The 17439-nt window shown below is 42.8% G+C and overlaps 1 protein-coding gene across 3 annotated transcripts in view; it reads right to left on the bottom strand.

Moving 5' to 3' along the window:
- Positions 1–16330, bottom strand: part of MYLIP (myosin regulatory light chain interacting protein) — a 93233-nt gene extending 76903 nt beyond the window's left edge. For all 3 annotated transcript variants that reach the window (XR_009505660.1, XR_009505661.1, XM_059937991.1), the window contains exons 1-5: positions 16073–16330; positions 14774–14964; positions 2740–2925; positions 925–1122; positions 246–410 (exon numbers count right to left, since the gene is read on the bottom strand). Coding sequence is in view for 1 of the 3 variants with exons in the window: in XM_059937991.1 (XP_059793974.1) it covers positions 246–410; positions 925–1122; positions 2740–2925; positions 14774–14964; positions 16073–16159 (827 nt within the window). In the remaining 2 variants the exon portion in view is untranslated. The remainder of the gene's footprint in view (positions 1–245; positions 411–924; positions 1123–2739; positions 2926–14773; positions 14965–16072) is intronic.
- Positions 16331–17439: the final 1109 nt, after the last annotated feature.

Below are 17439 nucleotides of genomic sequence, written 5' to 3'. Positions count from 1 at the left end.
CTCACTCACTCACACACACACACACACACACACACACACACACACCCTGAGGGAAAAGCAGGATGATGTTGAGAAGGACCCCACTGCTACGGCAGAAATGAAGGGTTCGAAAACAGCCGATTTCTTAAGCTCTGTACAAGGTTCACTGACACAGTGATACCAGGACCCACAGGAGCCTTGCTGTCACCTGGAAACCTCAGCACTGTGGCAGACGCTGGGGTTACGGGGTGCACAGGGGTACGTGCCTGTAAAAAGCATGCGTCTCGGTGATGGCTCGGTAGAGCCCGCTGGCTGCCCTGGTGCTGATCATCTTGAACAGGAGCACGATGCTGTTCCCAGACTCCTTGGTGACGGTGAGGTACACGTTCTTCCCTGACTGGGTAGCCATCTGCACGACAGGGTAAGCGATCCTGAAAGGTGGGAAGAGAAAAGTGAGCAAGCCCAGGGGAGATGGGTCACCGTGTGTGTGCTCCTGCAGGGTTCCCATGTGCTCAGGGCCCAGCCATAAAGCTGGACGCTCTGCCTGGGACCATCAGATAAGCACTCTGCTCCCTAGGTAGAAACGCTCTTTGAAAAGCAGTTGGGGGTAAGTGGAGAGGCGCACTGGAGCACGTTTTGGAGGGTGTGTGTGTGTGTGTGTGTGTGTGTGTGTGTAGGTGTAGGTGAAATGAGATTTTTATAGCTGTGGATGACATTTGAAAAATATTAACTCGGTCACATCAGTACACTTGAGCCTAAATTTTAAAAAAATACTGGAATGGTTATCAAGGCCTGAATAAAATGAATGTACCTACCCAAAATGAAACACATTGTTCCTAAAGGATGACTGTATAGTAAATCCCTCTCCATTTCCTATTTTTACCATCAGAGCTACAAAAGTACGTACACACTTAGGTCTAAACAAAAATTTAAGACTTGGGTTACCTATTAATTGGGCTGAAGTCATCTTTACAAATTGAGATTCCTTCAGGTCCAACCCCAATGAGGAGTTTCTGCCCTTCGCTGTCCCTCACAGAATGCCATTCTGTGCCGTAGTTTTCCATTGCCGACACAATCTGCAAAACTTGGTATTCAGCCGAAGCCTGGCTGGTCCCCTCCAACTCCTTATGCTTTGCCACAATGCTGCAAGACACCAAAAGGGCAGAGAAGCATACAGAGAGATTAACTGATGCAGTCTTCAGAGATAAATCGGTATCATTTTCACTAGTGAATTATACTGACACTGTCATCTACGAATCACAAAAACTCAAAGCTATATACTATTGATGTTTCATTTATTTAGCAAACTTATTGTAAAATACTTTTAAGACACTGTTCAAGATCTCAACTATTAAATAATTAGGAAAAAAAACTACTGGGGATGCCAGAAGGGGATGAATGAAAAGAACTATGGAAAATCTCTAAAAACATACATAAGAGGGGCTTCCCTGGTGGCACAGTGGTTGAGGGTCTGCCTGCCAATGCAGCGGACACGGGTTCGAGCCCTGGTCTGGGAAGATCCCACATGCCGCGGAGCAAGTAGGCCCGTGAGCCACAACTACTGAGCCTGCGCATCTGGAGCCTGTGCTCTGCAACAAGAGAGGCCGTGATAGTGAGAGGCCCACGCACCGTGATGAAGAGTGGCCCCCGCTTGCCTCAACTAGAGAAAGCCCTCGCACAGAAACGGAGACCCAACACAGCCAAAAATTAAATAAATAAATAATAAAATTAAAACAAACAAACAAACAAAAATACGTAAGAAATTTATACATAGCAATGTCTCATGCATTTGTCTAGATTTGCTTTCTAAGTTTCATTATAATATAGCATTAAATGGGATTGATTAGGTCATTTGCAACTGAAAAATGCAGGATCTATTTTATCTATTGGGGCGGACAGCCTCCAATACCGTCCTTAAAGGTCCCCACCTCCTGGTATCCATGCTCTCATGTAACTTCCTTCACTTGAGTGCACACTGGAGTAATGACTTGCTTCTAATGAACAGAATACGGCCAAAGTGATGTGCTGTCACTCACTTCTGAGATTAAGTTATAAAGAGACTTTGAATCCATCTTGGGTGTTTGTTCTTGCTCTGACTCAATTGCTCATCCTTGGGGAAGACAGTCACCACGATATCAAACAGCCCCCCGAAGAGGCCGCCGTGGTGAAGGCACAGGCCAGCCAACAAGCCATCTGAGCCAAACTGGAAGCAGATCCCTCCCTCAGCTGAGCCTTCAGATGAGACTGAACCCCACCAGCAGCTTGACTGCAGCCTCCTGAGAGGTCTGGAGCCAGAGAACCCAACCGGGCCACGGCCAGATTCCTGACCCAGAGAACTGTGAGATGATTTTGTTGTTTTAAGCCACTAAGTTTAGAGGGGCAACCCTGTTACCCAGGAAGAGATAATTGAGACATCTTTGTTAGGTCTCTTGGTTTAATCCCTGCTGGGACGAAGAAAATGCCGATAAACATGACAGACTTTTTAAGAGATATGCATTCTTAAAAGGTCAGAGATTTTACAATTCCTGTTACATAGTATTTTGTATAAGGGCATTTATTTGTGTGGATTATATTTTGTGTTTATAAGTTTCTCAAAGAAAAGGCTAAGAATCTTTTGAAAATAGTGGGTTATATTGGGCAATGGTCTAGTCTCAACCTCACAAGTTAACTGTTATCTATCATAGTTTGACTTCCTTCTGGAAACTCTTATAAATTTGCTAGACGTGGGACGGTAAACACGAGCCCGCACTGCAGCCTCACCTGCTCAAGGCGGCACTGGAGAGCTCCTTGGCACACAGCCCCTCAGAGCTGTACTTGGCCGTGTTCTGGCTGTAGTCCCCAAACTTGGTCTGCGCCAGGAGGGCACTGAGTTCCACCGCTTGCTCTGGTGAACACTGGAGGTGGCCTGCCAGGAGGGCCTCCTTGATATGCAAGAAAAAGATATGCCTGCAAAGCAATGTGAGAGTGAGGTTATGCTGGGGGACTAACTTGGTATCGGACCCAACTGCTTAGCAATTTCATAATCCCATTTAAGTAAGGAAAAGAGAGCAAGGAAGAAAGCTGCCTTAAAAACGCTTACTGTTACAGACCTTTTTTTTATCATGAGTAGTAAGGCAAAATAAGTCTAAGGATTAAGTTTCTCTGAAACAAAAGGTCTAACCCGAACAAAACAAGTCTAACTATGACAAGTTCAGTAACATTCAAGTTACAAAATAATTATATACATGTTTCTGCATTATACTATTTAAAAGAAATTATCTTAATCAGAAAAACTTTATCTTGATGTGTAATTGTTATCTTAAAATCCTCACCTTTATTCAAATGACCCTCAAATCTCTAGTTTTAACCCCAACTGCTCTCCTAAGGATCATATTCAAATATCCAAGTGCTAACAGACTTCTCCACTGGATGGTCTTCAGTATCCCAATTTCACCTTCTTCAAAGCCAAACTTCCTCCCCAAACCCACTTTTTCTCCCATTGGAAACCAGAGACTGATTTGTTATTTTTACCACAGACTCACTTTTGACTCTTCATCTTCCTTCTGTCTCTGAAAACTCTTTAAATCCAGTTCCGTTTTTCCCATTTTTACCTCCTCTATCCTACTTGCAGCTCTCAACTGTCAAGAGAATTTACAATATCCTCTAAGCTGATCTCTCTTCTAGACTCCGTGAATCCATCTTCCAAGCTGCTTGCTTCTGATATAAACTTGCCATTTCTCTGCTCAGAATCCTTCAAGGGATCCCCCTTGTTTGCCAAGGAAGCACATGTCAGCATGAGCCCAGGGTTCTCCACATCTAGCCCCAGATTTCCAGCTACATCTCCTGTCATTCCCTCCAGCCACCATGCCCCAGGAAAGGGACAATTCCTCCTTCTGGAAAAACCAAGCACATTCACGTCCCCACGTCTCGGTGTTGCTGTTCCCTCTGTCCTGAAGGCCACTCCTCCTGTCCCCTCATTTGGATACCCTTTTGTCTATATCACATGCAAACTATTTCTTCCTCTATTATAATATTTGACAGGTTCTAACTTCTAGTACATTTAGCTGCGCCTAAGCTGACTTCATAAGTGCCTCTAACATCAGAGAGTTCTATAAATGTACATAAAACTACACGCTGTCTGCAACTAGCTTATATCCCCATCCTAGTTTCATTCCATATGAGCCTGTCCTAATTGTATACAACACTGTATTCTACATTTACCAAAAGGTATGTGAGAATTAGAAGTCCTGGAAAACTTCAGATATCGTTGCCTGCCAATCCGCGTTGCCTAAGATTCCAAACAGAGTATCTAAACTGTCATAGGCAGACTGGCCTGGATTATGAAATTTGTCTCTGGCAAATGTATAACCTTCCTTTGATGACTCAATACAGCCTCTCAATCATGCTGAAATGCCATGCTATTCCTTCTGTTAACAAATGAATTATGATCATCATTGTAAAGCTCTGAACAGGGTTCCTAAATTCAGCTCCCCCCTTCAGCTGGATACCCTTATTCCAGTCCTCGAGATGCTTTTATTTATATGCTAACCTTGTGTCTGACATCCAGGTAGAAGGGATAACGTGAACAATGCAAAAAAAGGAGGCAAGGGAACTTGAGGGTAGAAATAAAAGGAGGGGCTCTGTTGAGAGTCTCAAAACTTCAGGCTGACAAGAGCCATTAATCCTCCTTTAAGAAATGTTTAAATTCAACGTTTTGTGCCTTCTATAATGATAAAGAAATGTTTAAAATTATCAGACTCTGCCAAACACTGCAGTTTTTTCTTTATTCAAAGCCCCCTATGAAGAAATCACAGTAAGAATGCATAACAGCACTGGAAGAAGATAAGCATGGTTTTTATTAACCCAAACATCTGCTTGTCTTTAAAGTATTTCTGACATACTGCTAAACTGAGAAGGGGGTCCTTACTGGGGCAAAGAAATAACTACAAAAATAACTTGTTTTAAAATAACTATCTGAGGACTGAGGTCTAGCCCTCCCTTAAAATCTTGATGTTACAACACTGCTTCAGCCCTCAGAAGGCTTTTTAGAGGACTGTTCGGTAAACGTCATCTTGGTTAATGTACCTCTGTCTCTGCATTCATCAGTGGACATGTTAGTAGGGAACAAAAACCTAAATATATACTTCCATTAAAGAAGAAAGCATGTGCTGAAAGATTTTAAGGGTATCACCCAAAAACCTAAATATATACTTCCATTAAAGAAGAAAGTATGTGCTGAAAGATTTTAAGGTTTTCACCCAAACTAAGTCTTCTCAATTTAATTACTGCTTATATGAAAGTGTCTTTTAACTTATTTCCTAAGTATTAAGTTAGAGACTAGTTTAGCCTGCAAAAGAAGAGTTTCAAAATTGATCCAATTTCCTTTTCCAAACTATCCACCACGACTTCTGGACAGACAGCTGCCAAAATCAAAGGCAAAGAAGAAGCAGTAACAAAATATTAACAGGTGGTCAGCAGCCTGAGAGTAATGTGATCCTTTCTCGGTGTGTGAGTCAGAATTTTTAAAAAGGAGCTGGGGGACAATAGCCTTTTCAACATACTCCACATTCTAGGCTGCATTGCGGTCGATACCCTGTAAGTACAAAACTCCTCCTCCTTATCATTTACAGAAACTTTCTGGTAGGGCCCTTCCTGCATTTTACCGTTTCATGGCTATAAAGCAACCTTTTCATTTCAAGTCAACAAATTTGCCACACATGGCCACTGTGCCAAGCCCTATGCCGGGGTCCCAGGGTGAATATATCTGATGGCTCCTGTTTCGATGGAAGGTACAGCCTCTTGGTGTGAAGGAATGTATCCTATCAAAATAACTCTGGCTACAAACTGGCTCTTGGGTGATAAGGTTATGCTCTCCAGGAGAAGAGCACATGCAGCAGTGACAGCAAAGGTCACAGCGGCGGCAGGCCATCAGCAGACCCTATTTCATGTGCTCTTTCGAAGAGGGAGAATGGCAGGGCATGCAGAAACACTTCCACAAGGAATCCAGTGATGGCTCAATAATTAGGGGTGGTTTTCAGTCAAGTATTTTTTCCTGTTATTTTCTCTCCAACCATCTGGCCTGGAACTGTCTGGCTCATGGATTGCTCCCCCCCCCACCTCCCTTTTTGTAAAGTGGTTAAAAGTTACCAATAATATCAAAATAAGCAGATGTGGTCAAAGAACTCAGGCCTGCAGTGAATTTTTTTTTTTTTTAAGTAAAGATCAAAAGTGGTCGGCTTGGGGCTTCCCTGGTGGCGCAGTGGTTGAGAATCCGCCTGCCAATGCAGGGGACACGGGCTCGAGCCCTGGTCTGGGAAGATCCCACATGCCACGGAGCAAGTAGGCCCATGAGCCACAATTACTGAGCCTGCGCGTCTGGAGCCTGTGCTCTGCAACGAGAGGCCGCGATAGTGAGAGGCCCGCGCACCGCGATGAAGAGTGGCCCCCGCTCGCCGCAACTAGAGAAAGCTCTCGCACAGAAACGAAGACCCAACACAGCCAAAAATAAATAATAAATAAATTAATTAATTAACAACAACAAAAAAAAGAGTAGCGATTAAAATACAGATTTAAAAAAAAAAAAGTGGTTGGCTTATCGAATTCAATTTAGGCTACAAGCTAGAATCATAAACAGAAAGAAAGCCTTTGGAAAAAATGATTTCTCTGTCTTAAGCAAATGTCTATGAATATGTCCTAACAGACATAAGCTCATTTTCTAAACATTTTTTGGTTGCACCTTGAAATTCATGATTCTTCAAGCTTTACCCAGTTACTAAGAAAACGGATACTTTCAATATATGGATGGGGTTTGGAACCCCAAAGTGAAACATTCTAGCTAACTCCTGTCTTTGCATTTAATGAATTCACACTTGCTGCAGCATTAGGGAAGACTTAAAAAAAAAGGGCGGGGGGATAAATATAAGGATATGTCATATTTTAATTTAAAAAAAGAGTCACATATCCTTAACATATTTTTGTTTCAGAGTATGTACTTCAGATTTCCTCTATGTTTAAAATGAATTCCTTTCCATAGCTTTATGGAATAAAGTCAGGTCATTTATCTTCTGAGAACTGTAATCAGAGCCCTCTCCTCTAAACCCTGTCTTGTCTCATAAAGAAATCATCTAGGGGCTTCCCTGGTGGCGCAGTGGTTGAGAATCTGCCTGCTAATGCAGGGGACACGGGTTCGAGCCCTGGTCTGGGAAGATCCCACATGCCACGGAGCAAGTAGGCCCGTGAGCCACAATTACTGAGCCTGCGCGTCTGGAGCCTGTGCTCCGCAACAAGAGAGGCCGCGATAGTGAGAGGCCCGCGCACCGCGATGAAGAGTGGCCCTCACTTGCCACAACTAGAGAAAGCCCTCGCACAGAAACGAAGACCCAACACAGCCATAAAAAAATAAAAAAAAAAAAGAGTGCATAGGCATTATCTTTAAAAAAAAAAAAAAGAAATCATCTAATAATCAAAGCACAACTCTCTGCGACCCGATCGGGAGTTGTCGATCCGCTCACCGCAGTTACTCTCAATGACTGCCCTCCAGTTATCTTCCCAGTTACATGATTTTGAAGAGCTTTTCATGACACAAATATAAAAACAACTATCTCCACATTTACTATTAAACTCAAAATTAAGTAACTAACCTAAAACATCTCGAAAATGGCTAAGTAGCTATTTTTAAAAAGTCTCCAGTCGTAGTAACTGAAGTGAATTTCTCTCCAAGAGACTGACTGAACTTGGCCCTCCGTTGTAACGGCTGGTTTTTCCCTCACAGAGCGAGACACCCACTGAGATCACCCGTATGCCCGCCTCAGTCCAATGAGTCATTAAACCACAAGCTCTAACTGCCAAGTTATATTTAAAAATTATCAAGTCACAACAGAATTGCTATAGGTTTGTTTTGTATCTTAAATTCCAGTGAAACAAAAATCAGTTCAAGATAGATCACAGGCCTAAATATAAAAGCTAAAACTGTAAACCTTTTAGAACAAAACATAGGAGAGTATCTTCATGACTTGGAGGTAGGTTCCTCAGGATGCAGTCAGCAAAAACCGTAAAAGAAAAAAGTGGATAAATGAGACTTCACCAAGGTTAAAAACTTCTACTCATCAAAAGGCATCAAAAACACAGGCAAACCACAGGAAAAAAAAATACACTTATAAAACATATATCTGACAAAGGACTCGTATATATAAAGAATTTGTGCAGCTCAAAAATAAAGACAACTGCTCAATAAAAAAGGGCCAGTGACTTGAAAAGATACTTCGCAAAAGGTGTACAAAAGGCCAATAAGCACATGAAAAGTGTTATTAATCAACAGAGATGTAAAGCCACAAACTAAAACCACAATGTGCTACCACTATAAACCCACCTGAAACCTGGCAGGGATGTGGACGAACTGGTCCCCTGTACATTGTCAACAGGAGTACAGAATGGTACAATTGCTTCGGGAAAAGGTCTGGCAGTTACTTATAAGCTAAACAATTACCTCCATGACCCAGCTCTTCCATTCTTATTTACTCAAGAGAAATGAAAACACATGTCTACAAAAAAGACTTGTGCTTGAATGTTCATAGCAGCTTTATTCACGATAGCTGGAAAACAGGTGTTCATCAATAGGAGCATGCATAAACAAACAGCAGTACGTTCCTACAGTGGAATACTATCCAGCAATAAACAGGAACAAGCCGCTGATGTATACAACAAGATGATGGGTCTCGAAAAATTTATGATGAACAAAAGGAGCCAGACACAAAAGAGTACATACTGTGCCATTCCACTGACATGAAGTAGAACAGGCATCACTAAACTATGCTGGAAAAACATACAACCTGGTTGTGGGGTGGCGGTAGGGAAGGGGGGGGCGGGAACGACTGCAGAGCGGCATGACAGAACTTTCTGGAGTGATGGTAATACTTATTAAGGGTTTTGTTTAAACAGGTACATCCATTTGCCAAAACTCATTAAGTGGTATATTAGGATTTAGGCATTTCATCATATATAAATTCTGTATCAAAAGAAAAAAAAAGAACTGTAGGCAAAAACTGAGTTCTAGTTAATGATAACACATACTGAAGTATTTAGGGGGATGTGTACTCACACACAACTTATTTTGAAAAGCATCAAAAAATAGACTGATGGATGGAGAGAGGGATCAATGAATGGATAAATATGTGATAAAGCAAGTATATTAAACTGTTAATAGTAGAATCTAGGTATTGGGTGTTCACTGTAAAAATTTTCAACTTATCCGTACATTTGAAATTTTTCATAGTAAGAGGTTGAGAAAATAACACCAGTGAAAATCCCTAGGGTCAAGGTTCAGAATTCAAATGAAGAGCCACACCTAAAATGAACCATCACATCTACCGCACTTCATGGAAGGCTTACAATTGAGAAACCTGTCACAGCCAATAATTACCAAGTCAGGTCTCTACTCAGGTGAAAGGAAATCCTTCTCAAAGCCCAAAATGCAAAATGGGAATCACTGATAAATTTGCTTTCTCCTCAGGCTCCAAAGCAGTTAAAAGATAAGGAGGGTACAGGTGAGGGAAATTCCTAATTTCAAAAGTGGTTACAACTCACAGCAGAAAAACACTTGGAAGCATAAAATCTGGACTTCTAAAAAATATGATTACTCGCAGTAGATAGCTGTCCCTAGGCAAACAACAGTCCGGGCAATCTTGTAGTTTAAGAGCATTAACTACAATCTCTTTCTCAACAATTTAGATTAGTGTGGAGGGCTATCAGGTCCAGAAGAGGTCTGGGATCAGGCTTTAGGGGTACACGACTCAGAGAATAAATAAACCCGGAACCTGACCCCACTGGTCACCCTGAATCTGCCCTTTGTGCCATCTAAATATTTAAATTTTACTTATAATGACATTCAAAATGCACAGTTCATTTTGGTTACATAAAAATCAATTTCTCAATGTTCTCTGATATTTCATACACATATATAAGTATCAGAAATTCAAAAAGAGACTGAAGGGGCCCAGGTGGGCGGTCTGTGGCTAAAGTAACCATATATAACACCACAAACATCCCGTACTCTGAACAGAAAAAAAACTTAAAAGATAAATAAGAATTCAGAAATGTAATTAATACTTTCTTTGGAAATAATATACACGTCTGTCTTTACCATTTTTTACTTTCCTGGGGCCTATGTTGTATTTGGGCATACCAAAAAAAAAAAAAAAAAAGAGAATGTGTCATCCCACTCTTAGGCATGTAGTTGATATGAAGAACATAATACTCCTGCAATGCATCCTATGGAATTTATCCATCCTGAATCACACAAAGGTAAATTCTGTAACCAACCTGCACCATCGTGACAATGTTTTTTGTTTTAAATTTATTTATTTTATTTTTGGCTGCGTTGGGTCTTCGTTGCTGCGCACCGGCTTTTCTCTAGTTGCGGTGAGAGGGGGCTACTCTTCACTGCGATGCGTGGGCTTCTCATTGCGTGATGTTTTATAAGACTTTGAATGTGATTACAGGCACTGGCTAGGGTCAATGTGATTCAGCTGTGTACTGATTTGAGATTGTCACCTCCACCTGCCTATAGTTTGCATGTGGCATTTGCTTTGTGGGTTTCAGTGATGCCATCTTCCTTCGATTTTCACTTGTCTAAGTAATATTTGTTGAGAGACAGGGAAAAATTGAGTTTAATAAGTAGCCAGGACCTACAAATTGGTTGAAATTAGATAAAGTGAGCCTGCGGCTTGAAAACTATCTGAACTTCATAAAAGGTCCAGGAGCGTGGTAGTTCACTCGAGATAAGAACTAACAACCACAATGAACAAACGGCTTGGAATGAGGTAGAGGGGGCGAAGGAAGGAAGCAAGCAAACAAAAGAATGCCAAGCACTGAGCAAATTCTTAACTGAGAAAAATCACTACAAAACATTGTTTAGTGGTGAGATTTCTTTTAGACATTCTCAAACTTTTCAGGTTATAGAAGCAAGCTGGCAAACATTTCAATACCTATAAGAAAATTTATATTATCACAGTATCAGTTAACCCCATTTTTTTTTTATTTCCAAGTTCTTAATTCATTGATTCAACAAATATTTACACACCAAGCACTTGCTAGATTCTGGGTATACAAGGTTGATCAGCTCCTTGCTTAATGGAATTCAGATTATTAGAGCGGCTGACAATAAGCAAATTGTCACATAAGTAAATGGAGTGTTACACACTCATTAAATGCTATAAAGGAAAGCTACACGATGTCTTGGGAGAGTTTAGTCTCCTGAGCACGCCTGGAGAAGCCTTCCCCGGGGAGTGATGAGTGAACTGGTGAGTGAACTGGGGTCTGAAGTCAAACGCATCACTGCTCGCAACTTTTAAGATCCTAATGAGATGCAACGTTCAGGATTATAGCATTTCCGTGAACATGTAGTTCAGCACTCACGGAGCCCCTGTATTGGGATTGGTTTCTGGGATTGAGGATTCAGGTGTTGGTGAGTCTTAACCAAGCAGGGTGCCTCTAGCAAAGAACACAGAGCTCTGCTAAAATGTGGCAGTCAGGAGAAACAGAAAGATTTTATTGGGAATGGATGGTATAATTACCATCCCTGAAGATGAAGCATATAATTCTCTAATCTCTGGTTTTGAAAATGTTGACAAAATCTGGTCTGAATTGCTGTGAATAACCGAAAGCCTTTGAAAGGTAATAATTTCAAAGACGATTATGATTTCAGATCTACTTCCGGAATACATTAATTTCACTTTTCGTTTTAATCCATAGCATGGCAAACATCTGCTGAAAACACCTGCTGTTGCCAATCTCTGAAAGGTGCCAGCTGAGTCTAAACAAAACTCTCTGGTTACTTTCCAGAATCCCCCATTCCAGAGCAAACATAATAATCCAGGTAAAGAATCAAATCTAAAATTAGGCCACATCAGAGGTCAGACTAACTCTACCTACCAATCTAAGCAGACATTGGATATATTTTTTCTCTCTTCAGAGAAATGTATTTAGAAAAAGCATTAGGAAAATAATATGGAGAGGAGGAAGCAGAAGCCAAGAAAAAAAAAATCTACTGCTAGAAGGGATTTTAAAGAATCTCTTTCAGGGTTTTCCGTTGGGCTCAAGTCTTGGAAGGCTGTACATGCTGGTGGTAGACTGCTGAGCTGGACCTAGAACGCAGGGGCTTCTGCCTTGCCCCTAGAACTCTCCTCTTACAGACGGGCCTTCCTGCCTGTCATTCTCACAGCAGCTTCCCTAATCTGATGCAAACTAATATATTAACTGCCCCCAGTCAGGCCAGCTCTACTGTGAGCTTTAATTGTCCACAGAGACAACTTGGCTAGGATATTTCAGCACCATTTAATAAACTGTCCAGACACTTTCTGTATATTAAATGGAAATGACTTATGACTTGACCTCATGACTTGACCAAGAGATGGTAAAATATCACCTCTCATAACTGGACTGGCAAAGCTGAGCTTACTCATTATGTAAACAGATCTATTTTATTTTCATGGCATTTTCTATAAATATTTTATAACAAATGATTAAATATCAAAAATGTTTATCAACCAGCTTTATCTTGATAATATTAGGGAAAATAAGTATTTCTGTTCTGTAGTATCATGCACATAAACACAATGCTAATTAGGATCAGCACAACTACTGATCCTAATGAAAAGGTACAATGCTAATTACAACTCACTTTATCTAGTTATTAAAGCAGAATGCTATATAAACTTTAGGTGGCATTTTCTTAAAATTCTGTATTTATTTCAGACAACCGCACAAAAACAAGTAAAATACACCAATATTTTAAAAGTCAAAATCACATGAATTTTTCAGTATGATTTCAAAAGGAATGAAAATCAATTAAAATTACCTAGTCTAACTAGGTATGTGCAATCTTTGAGTACTCTCGAGTCAAAGTCAATTGAGTCAATAAAGTAGGAAATTTGATTCCAATTCTAATTCATAAAATGTCTCTATTTCTTGCATGAATAGAATGGAGTTGATAATAGTTATTAACTCTATTACAAGAAAGCACAGGTAAAGACTAGTAGCAAATTGTAAAATCTGTAAGCATTTATAATACAGATGTACATATTATATTATGACTGCAGCCATTGGTTTTTTTTAAAGATTTTTTTGATATGGACCATTTTTTAAAAGTCTTTATTGAAGTTTTTACAATATTGCTTCTGTTTTATGTTTTGGTTTTTTGGCCGCGAGGCATGTGGGATCTTAGCTCCCCGACCAGGGATCAAACCCACACCCCCTGCATTGGAAGGCGAAGTCTTAACCACTGGACCGCCAGAGGAGTCCCCTAATCATTGTTTAAATGATGTATTTGGTCCTCCAAACTTCTGCAGATTTAAAAAATAAATCCGTGTCATCAAAACAGATTTGAATCTGGAGGCCCTGAAATAATTGCAAAATAATGATAAAGCTACACAATGAAAATTCCAACATGTTGTGTTTTATATATATATGTACTATTTTCTTTTACTCAACTGCAAGTTATCACACTGAAGTGCAAAGTGGAAGCATTCACAAATCCGCTTTAAGTTAAAAAAAATAAAAAAATAAAAAACCCAACCTATCCTGATTCATATAGACAGCTAAAACATCCTTAAACATGGAATCACTTGAATACTTTGCAACACATTTTCAGAAGCACTAAGAATTCAATATACTAGCTTCCCTCAGATACACAATTGAACACTTCTCTCACCATTTAAAGCCCCATAAAAAGGCAAAGGAGAGATTTCAAATTCAAATAAATAGTATTTCAAAATATGTGTCTATACGTCCTTTGGTAAACAACCAAAAAAATGACATGTTAAAAAACTCTTAAAGGATATGGCTCACTCATCATTTCTCATAATTCTCACACTCACATTTTTTATGTGCATGGCAAATTTCCAATCCAAAGGATTATGAAAAACATTAGAACTAAGATCCAAAGTTTACCGTGTTTAAAAGTAGTCATTTTCCTTTTTCTTTTTTTTTTTTTACATGCCACTCTAAGATTTAGGTCTCCTGCATTTCAGCAGTAAATATTAAACACCAGTTTCCTAGCCTGGCTCATCCTTGAGAAAAGTATTACAGCCAGTCCAGGGGAGAATCCATCCTCTGTTTGAAAAAGGAAACCACATGCTCCAATTGTCTACCACTACTGGTGGTTTTCTAGAAGAGAGAAATTTAACAATCTGAACTCAACAATCATGTATAACCTATCTGTGGGGTAGCGATGGATTACTGCTGGCCTTAAAAGAGTTTTCTGACTAAGTTTTCAAGAAACTGAAAAACTTTTAAAATTCGGACAGAGCTCTTTGCTACACACTGTAACTTGACACTAGGCTGAAGAAGTTGACCAAGTTTAAGTAACCCAAGAGGAACTGTTTCCTGCTTTCTGTTAGAGCAGACTGCAATGACCTGTAGTAACACTGCTGAGACAGAGGTTACTATCGGGCAGTAGATGCCGCTATCAGGAAGTCAGTTAGGTCTTTTTTTCTTTCTTTCTTTCTTTTTTAAATTATTTTTTAATTTTTTTGCGTTGTGGCACTGATCTCAAGTGTTTGTAAGAATTCAACCTTGCTCTCCCATTGTCTATAAAAATAAGAAAAACACCAGAAGAGTTGGAAAATGTACCCCAGGCCAACTATGCAGCTCTCTTTTCACCTCAACAAAAGAACTGTGCTATGGAAAACTTCTAAGTTATAACCAACTCACTCTGTATCAAAACAAACTTGCCTGTGAACATCTCTGGGAAGGTACAGTGGCCCTTCCTAAATGGAGTCAAAGGTCTATTTGACATTGGTTTATTTTAGCGTCACTTTACCTAGTCTGCTCCTGTAAGATGAGATGAGGCTCCACGAAGAACTTGACTCTCAGTTTAAGCCGGTAAGGGGCTAGCCCATCCATCTGCTGGGAGATCCGATTTCTCAGATTTAGCCATAAATTTTCACCTTTGCTACCCGTAAACTGCAGTCCAAAATAATCAACTTCTATAATTCCCAATCGCCTGCACACCTAAAACAAAAATGAATGCAGCGTGGATGAGCAAGTGGTCCATGTGGTCAAAGCAAACCCACACACTCCATCTGAGTCTAAGATTCCTGCCTTTTTTTTTTTTTTTTTTTTTTTTAAAAACAAAGCTCAACAACGGTGTTACAATTCCTGTTGTCAGCTAAAACAACAGAGTTCTAAGGCTCCAGTGATGCGAAACCACTAGATGTAGTATAGAGGCACAAAAGGAGTTCTCAAAATGTAGCCTTCCAGAAAGGCTGAGGACGGGAATCCACGGGGTATTTTCCTTCTTATTCCAATCACTGAATTCCCTCCACTAGCACAATCTGCACAGCTGATTTGGCAGCTTATTATCTGGACAATTTTAACCATCTGGACTCCAAAAAAGCAAACACACTGAGGAAACACGCCACAAGTGTCAGCTAAGCTTTGCAGGAGGTTTTCCAGACATCTCAGGTCGAGGGGGTTGGAGGGCACAGCGTTTCACTTGAGATCAAATTTTCTGTCACACCACTATGCACTGTTTGGAACCGTTCCTCCTCACTCCTAAGGAAACGCGTGCTTAAAGACAACCGAGGAGTCCACGACCCAAACCTACCGTCCTCTCGTCCCCCGCGAATCGGGAGATGCAAGGAGGTGCATAGGAAATGCTTCTCCATTTGAGAAGCATCAAGAGATAAGGGCACTGCTTGTCTGCCGAGCAACCCGAGGGACCTGCGACCGCCTCCAGCCACCTCATCCCGGGACGCAGGTGGCGCTGCCAGGCCCCGCGGGGACCCGACAGGAGGCATCATTCACACACCTGAGGCAGGTGTGCTGGGCCGCCTTCTTCCGGGAAAGTCCCGGGCTGGGGGGCAGGGGGGCAGGCCCGCCGCGCGTCCCCCGCGCCCTCCACCCCCACCCCACCACGCGCCCCCGGCGCGCCACGAAGGGGCCGCGCGCCCCACGGCCTCGTGGAGGAGGGGGCGCAGGCCGGGCGCCTGGGGCGCACTAACCCCGCCGCCGCCGCCGCGCCGCCGGCCCCCGGCAAGCGGCGCGTCCCGGCGCCACAGCGAGGCCCCTCGGCCTCGGGGAACCGGCCTGGACTCCGCGCCTGGCCCCTGGTCCTCACCTGGTTGAGGCAGTCCTCGCCGTTGGCTTTCGCCTCCACCTCCACCTCCATCAGCACCGCGTCCGGCCTCGTCACATAGCACAGCATGGCTTGGGCCGCCGCTGCCGCCACAGCCGCCTCGTCTTTGGTGTGCGCGGGGTTCAGACCCAGCTCCGGGCTCGGCGAGGCTGGCCCTCGGGAGGCTGAAGCCCTGCAGACCACTGCCCTGCGCCCTGCGCCCCGCAGCCGCCTCGCCCTCCCCGCCACCCCCTCTCCAGCCCGCCCGCCAGCTGGCTCTCCGGCTCCCGCGGCGGCGCCGCACTCCAGCAACCCGACTGCCTGCGCCGCAGCGGGGACTTCTCTGATATAGCGGCCCCGCCCCCTTCGGCTGGGGCCCCCGCCAATCACGGAGGCCCCGCCCCTCCGCCGCCGCCCGACCAGCCAATAGCAGCGGCCGCTCGGCCGCCGCCCGACCTCCCAAAGCCGGCTGAGTTCCCCCGGCCGCCGGGGAGGTGGTAGCTTGCGGGAGCTGAGCGCTGCGCAAGGAGGGGGGCCTCGGACGTGCTTGCTACCTCTGCTCGCTGGGAGACGCTGCTCCGAGCCAGCGACCGCCCGGGGCTCCCACGTGGGGTCGCCTTTCTGTCGGGCTTGAATTTATAGTGATTAAACGCCTCCAAGCTACCGCTGTTCTTCAGAAGCCTTGGGTCGCTCCAATAGCGCGTTTGGGGGGCGAGGTGGTGGTCGTCGTGGTGAAAGCAGATAGCAAAGGGAGCAACCCCGAAGCCTGAAAAGAAAATGATGATTTCCCTGGGGTTTGCCTCAGTGGGCTGTAGGAAGGCGGAATTTTTGTTCTTTATTTTAGACCTCGTCATTGAGAAAACAAAATATGAGTATAAAAGTTTTTGCTGTCGTTCAATAAGCCAGGGAGCTTGATATAGTGCTTTCTCTGTGAAACTTCTCCAAAGGCTTCTATTTACCCGTTGTGCTTAATCAAAACACCGTACGGGTACTAAGGCCCTCTCTCAGGTTGTCCATGCTATCTCACATCTTAGCTCATTTGTCATTAAACATTAATGGAGCACCTGCTCCAATGCCAGTCCCTTCTCTCAGGCAACCAGGTGTTATCCCCACCCTCAGAGTAACGGACTTATCTCGGAATCTCAATAGAAGGTATTAATAATTGAAGGTCTACAAGTCTTCCCTCATTTACCACTTGTTTCTCTTAGTCAACGCGTTACTCAGCCTACCTCTGGTTTCTTTATAGGAGAAGCCAGAGATGTGGGTTTCAGCTTTGGACCGTTGAAAACTGACTTCATCTCTCTGCAGCTCAGTGTTTCAGCAGTCAGATGGAGACCACAATCTCTGCCCCGCCGTTCCCCAGCATTGCT

This window comes from Balaenoptera ricei, chromosome 11 (genome assembly GCF_028023285.1).
Source record: "Balaenoptera ricei isolate mBalRic1 chromosome 11, mBalRic1.hap2, whole genome shotgun sequence".
NCBI lineage: Eukaryota > Metazoa > Chordata > Mammalia > Artiodactyla > Balaenopteridae > Balaenoptera > Balaenoptera ricei.
This window is presented reverse-complemented; position numbering and strand designations above follow the sequence as displayed.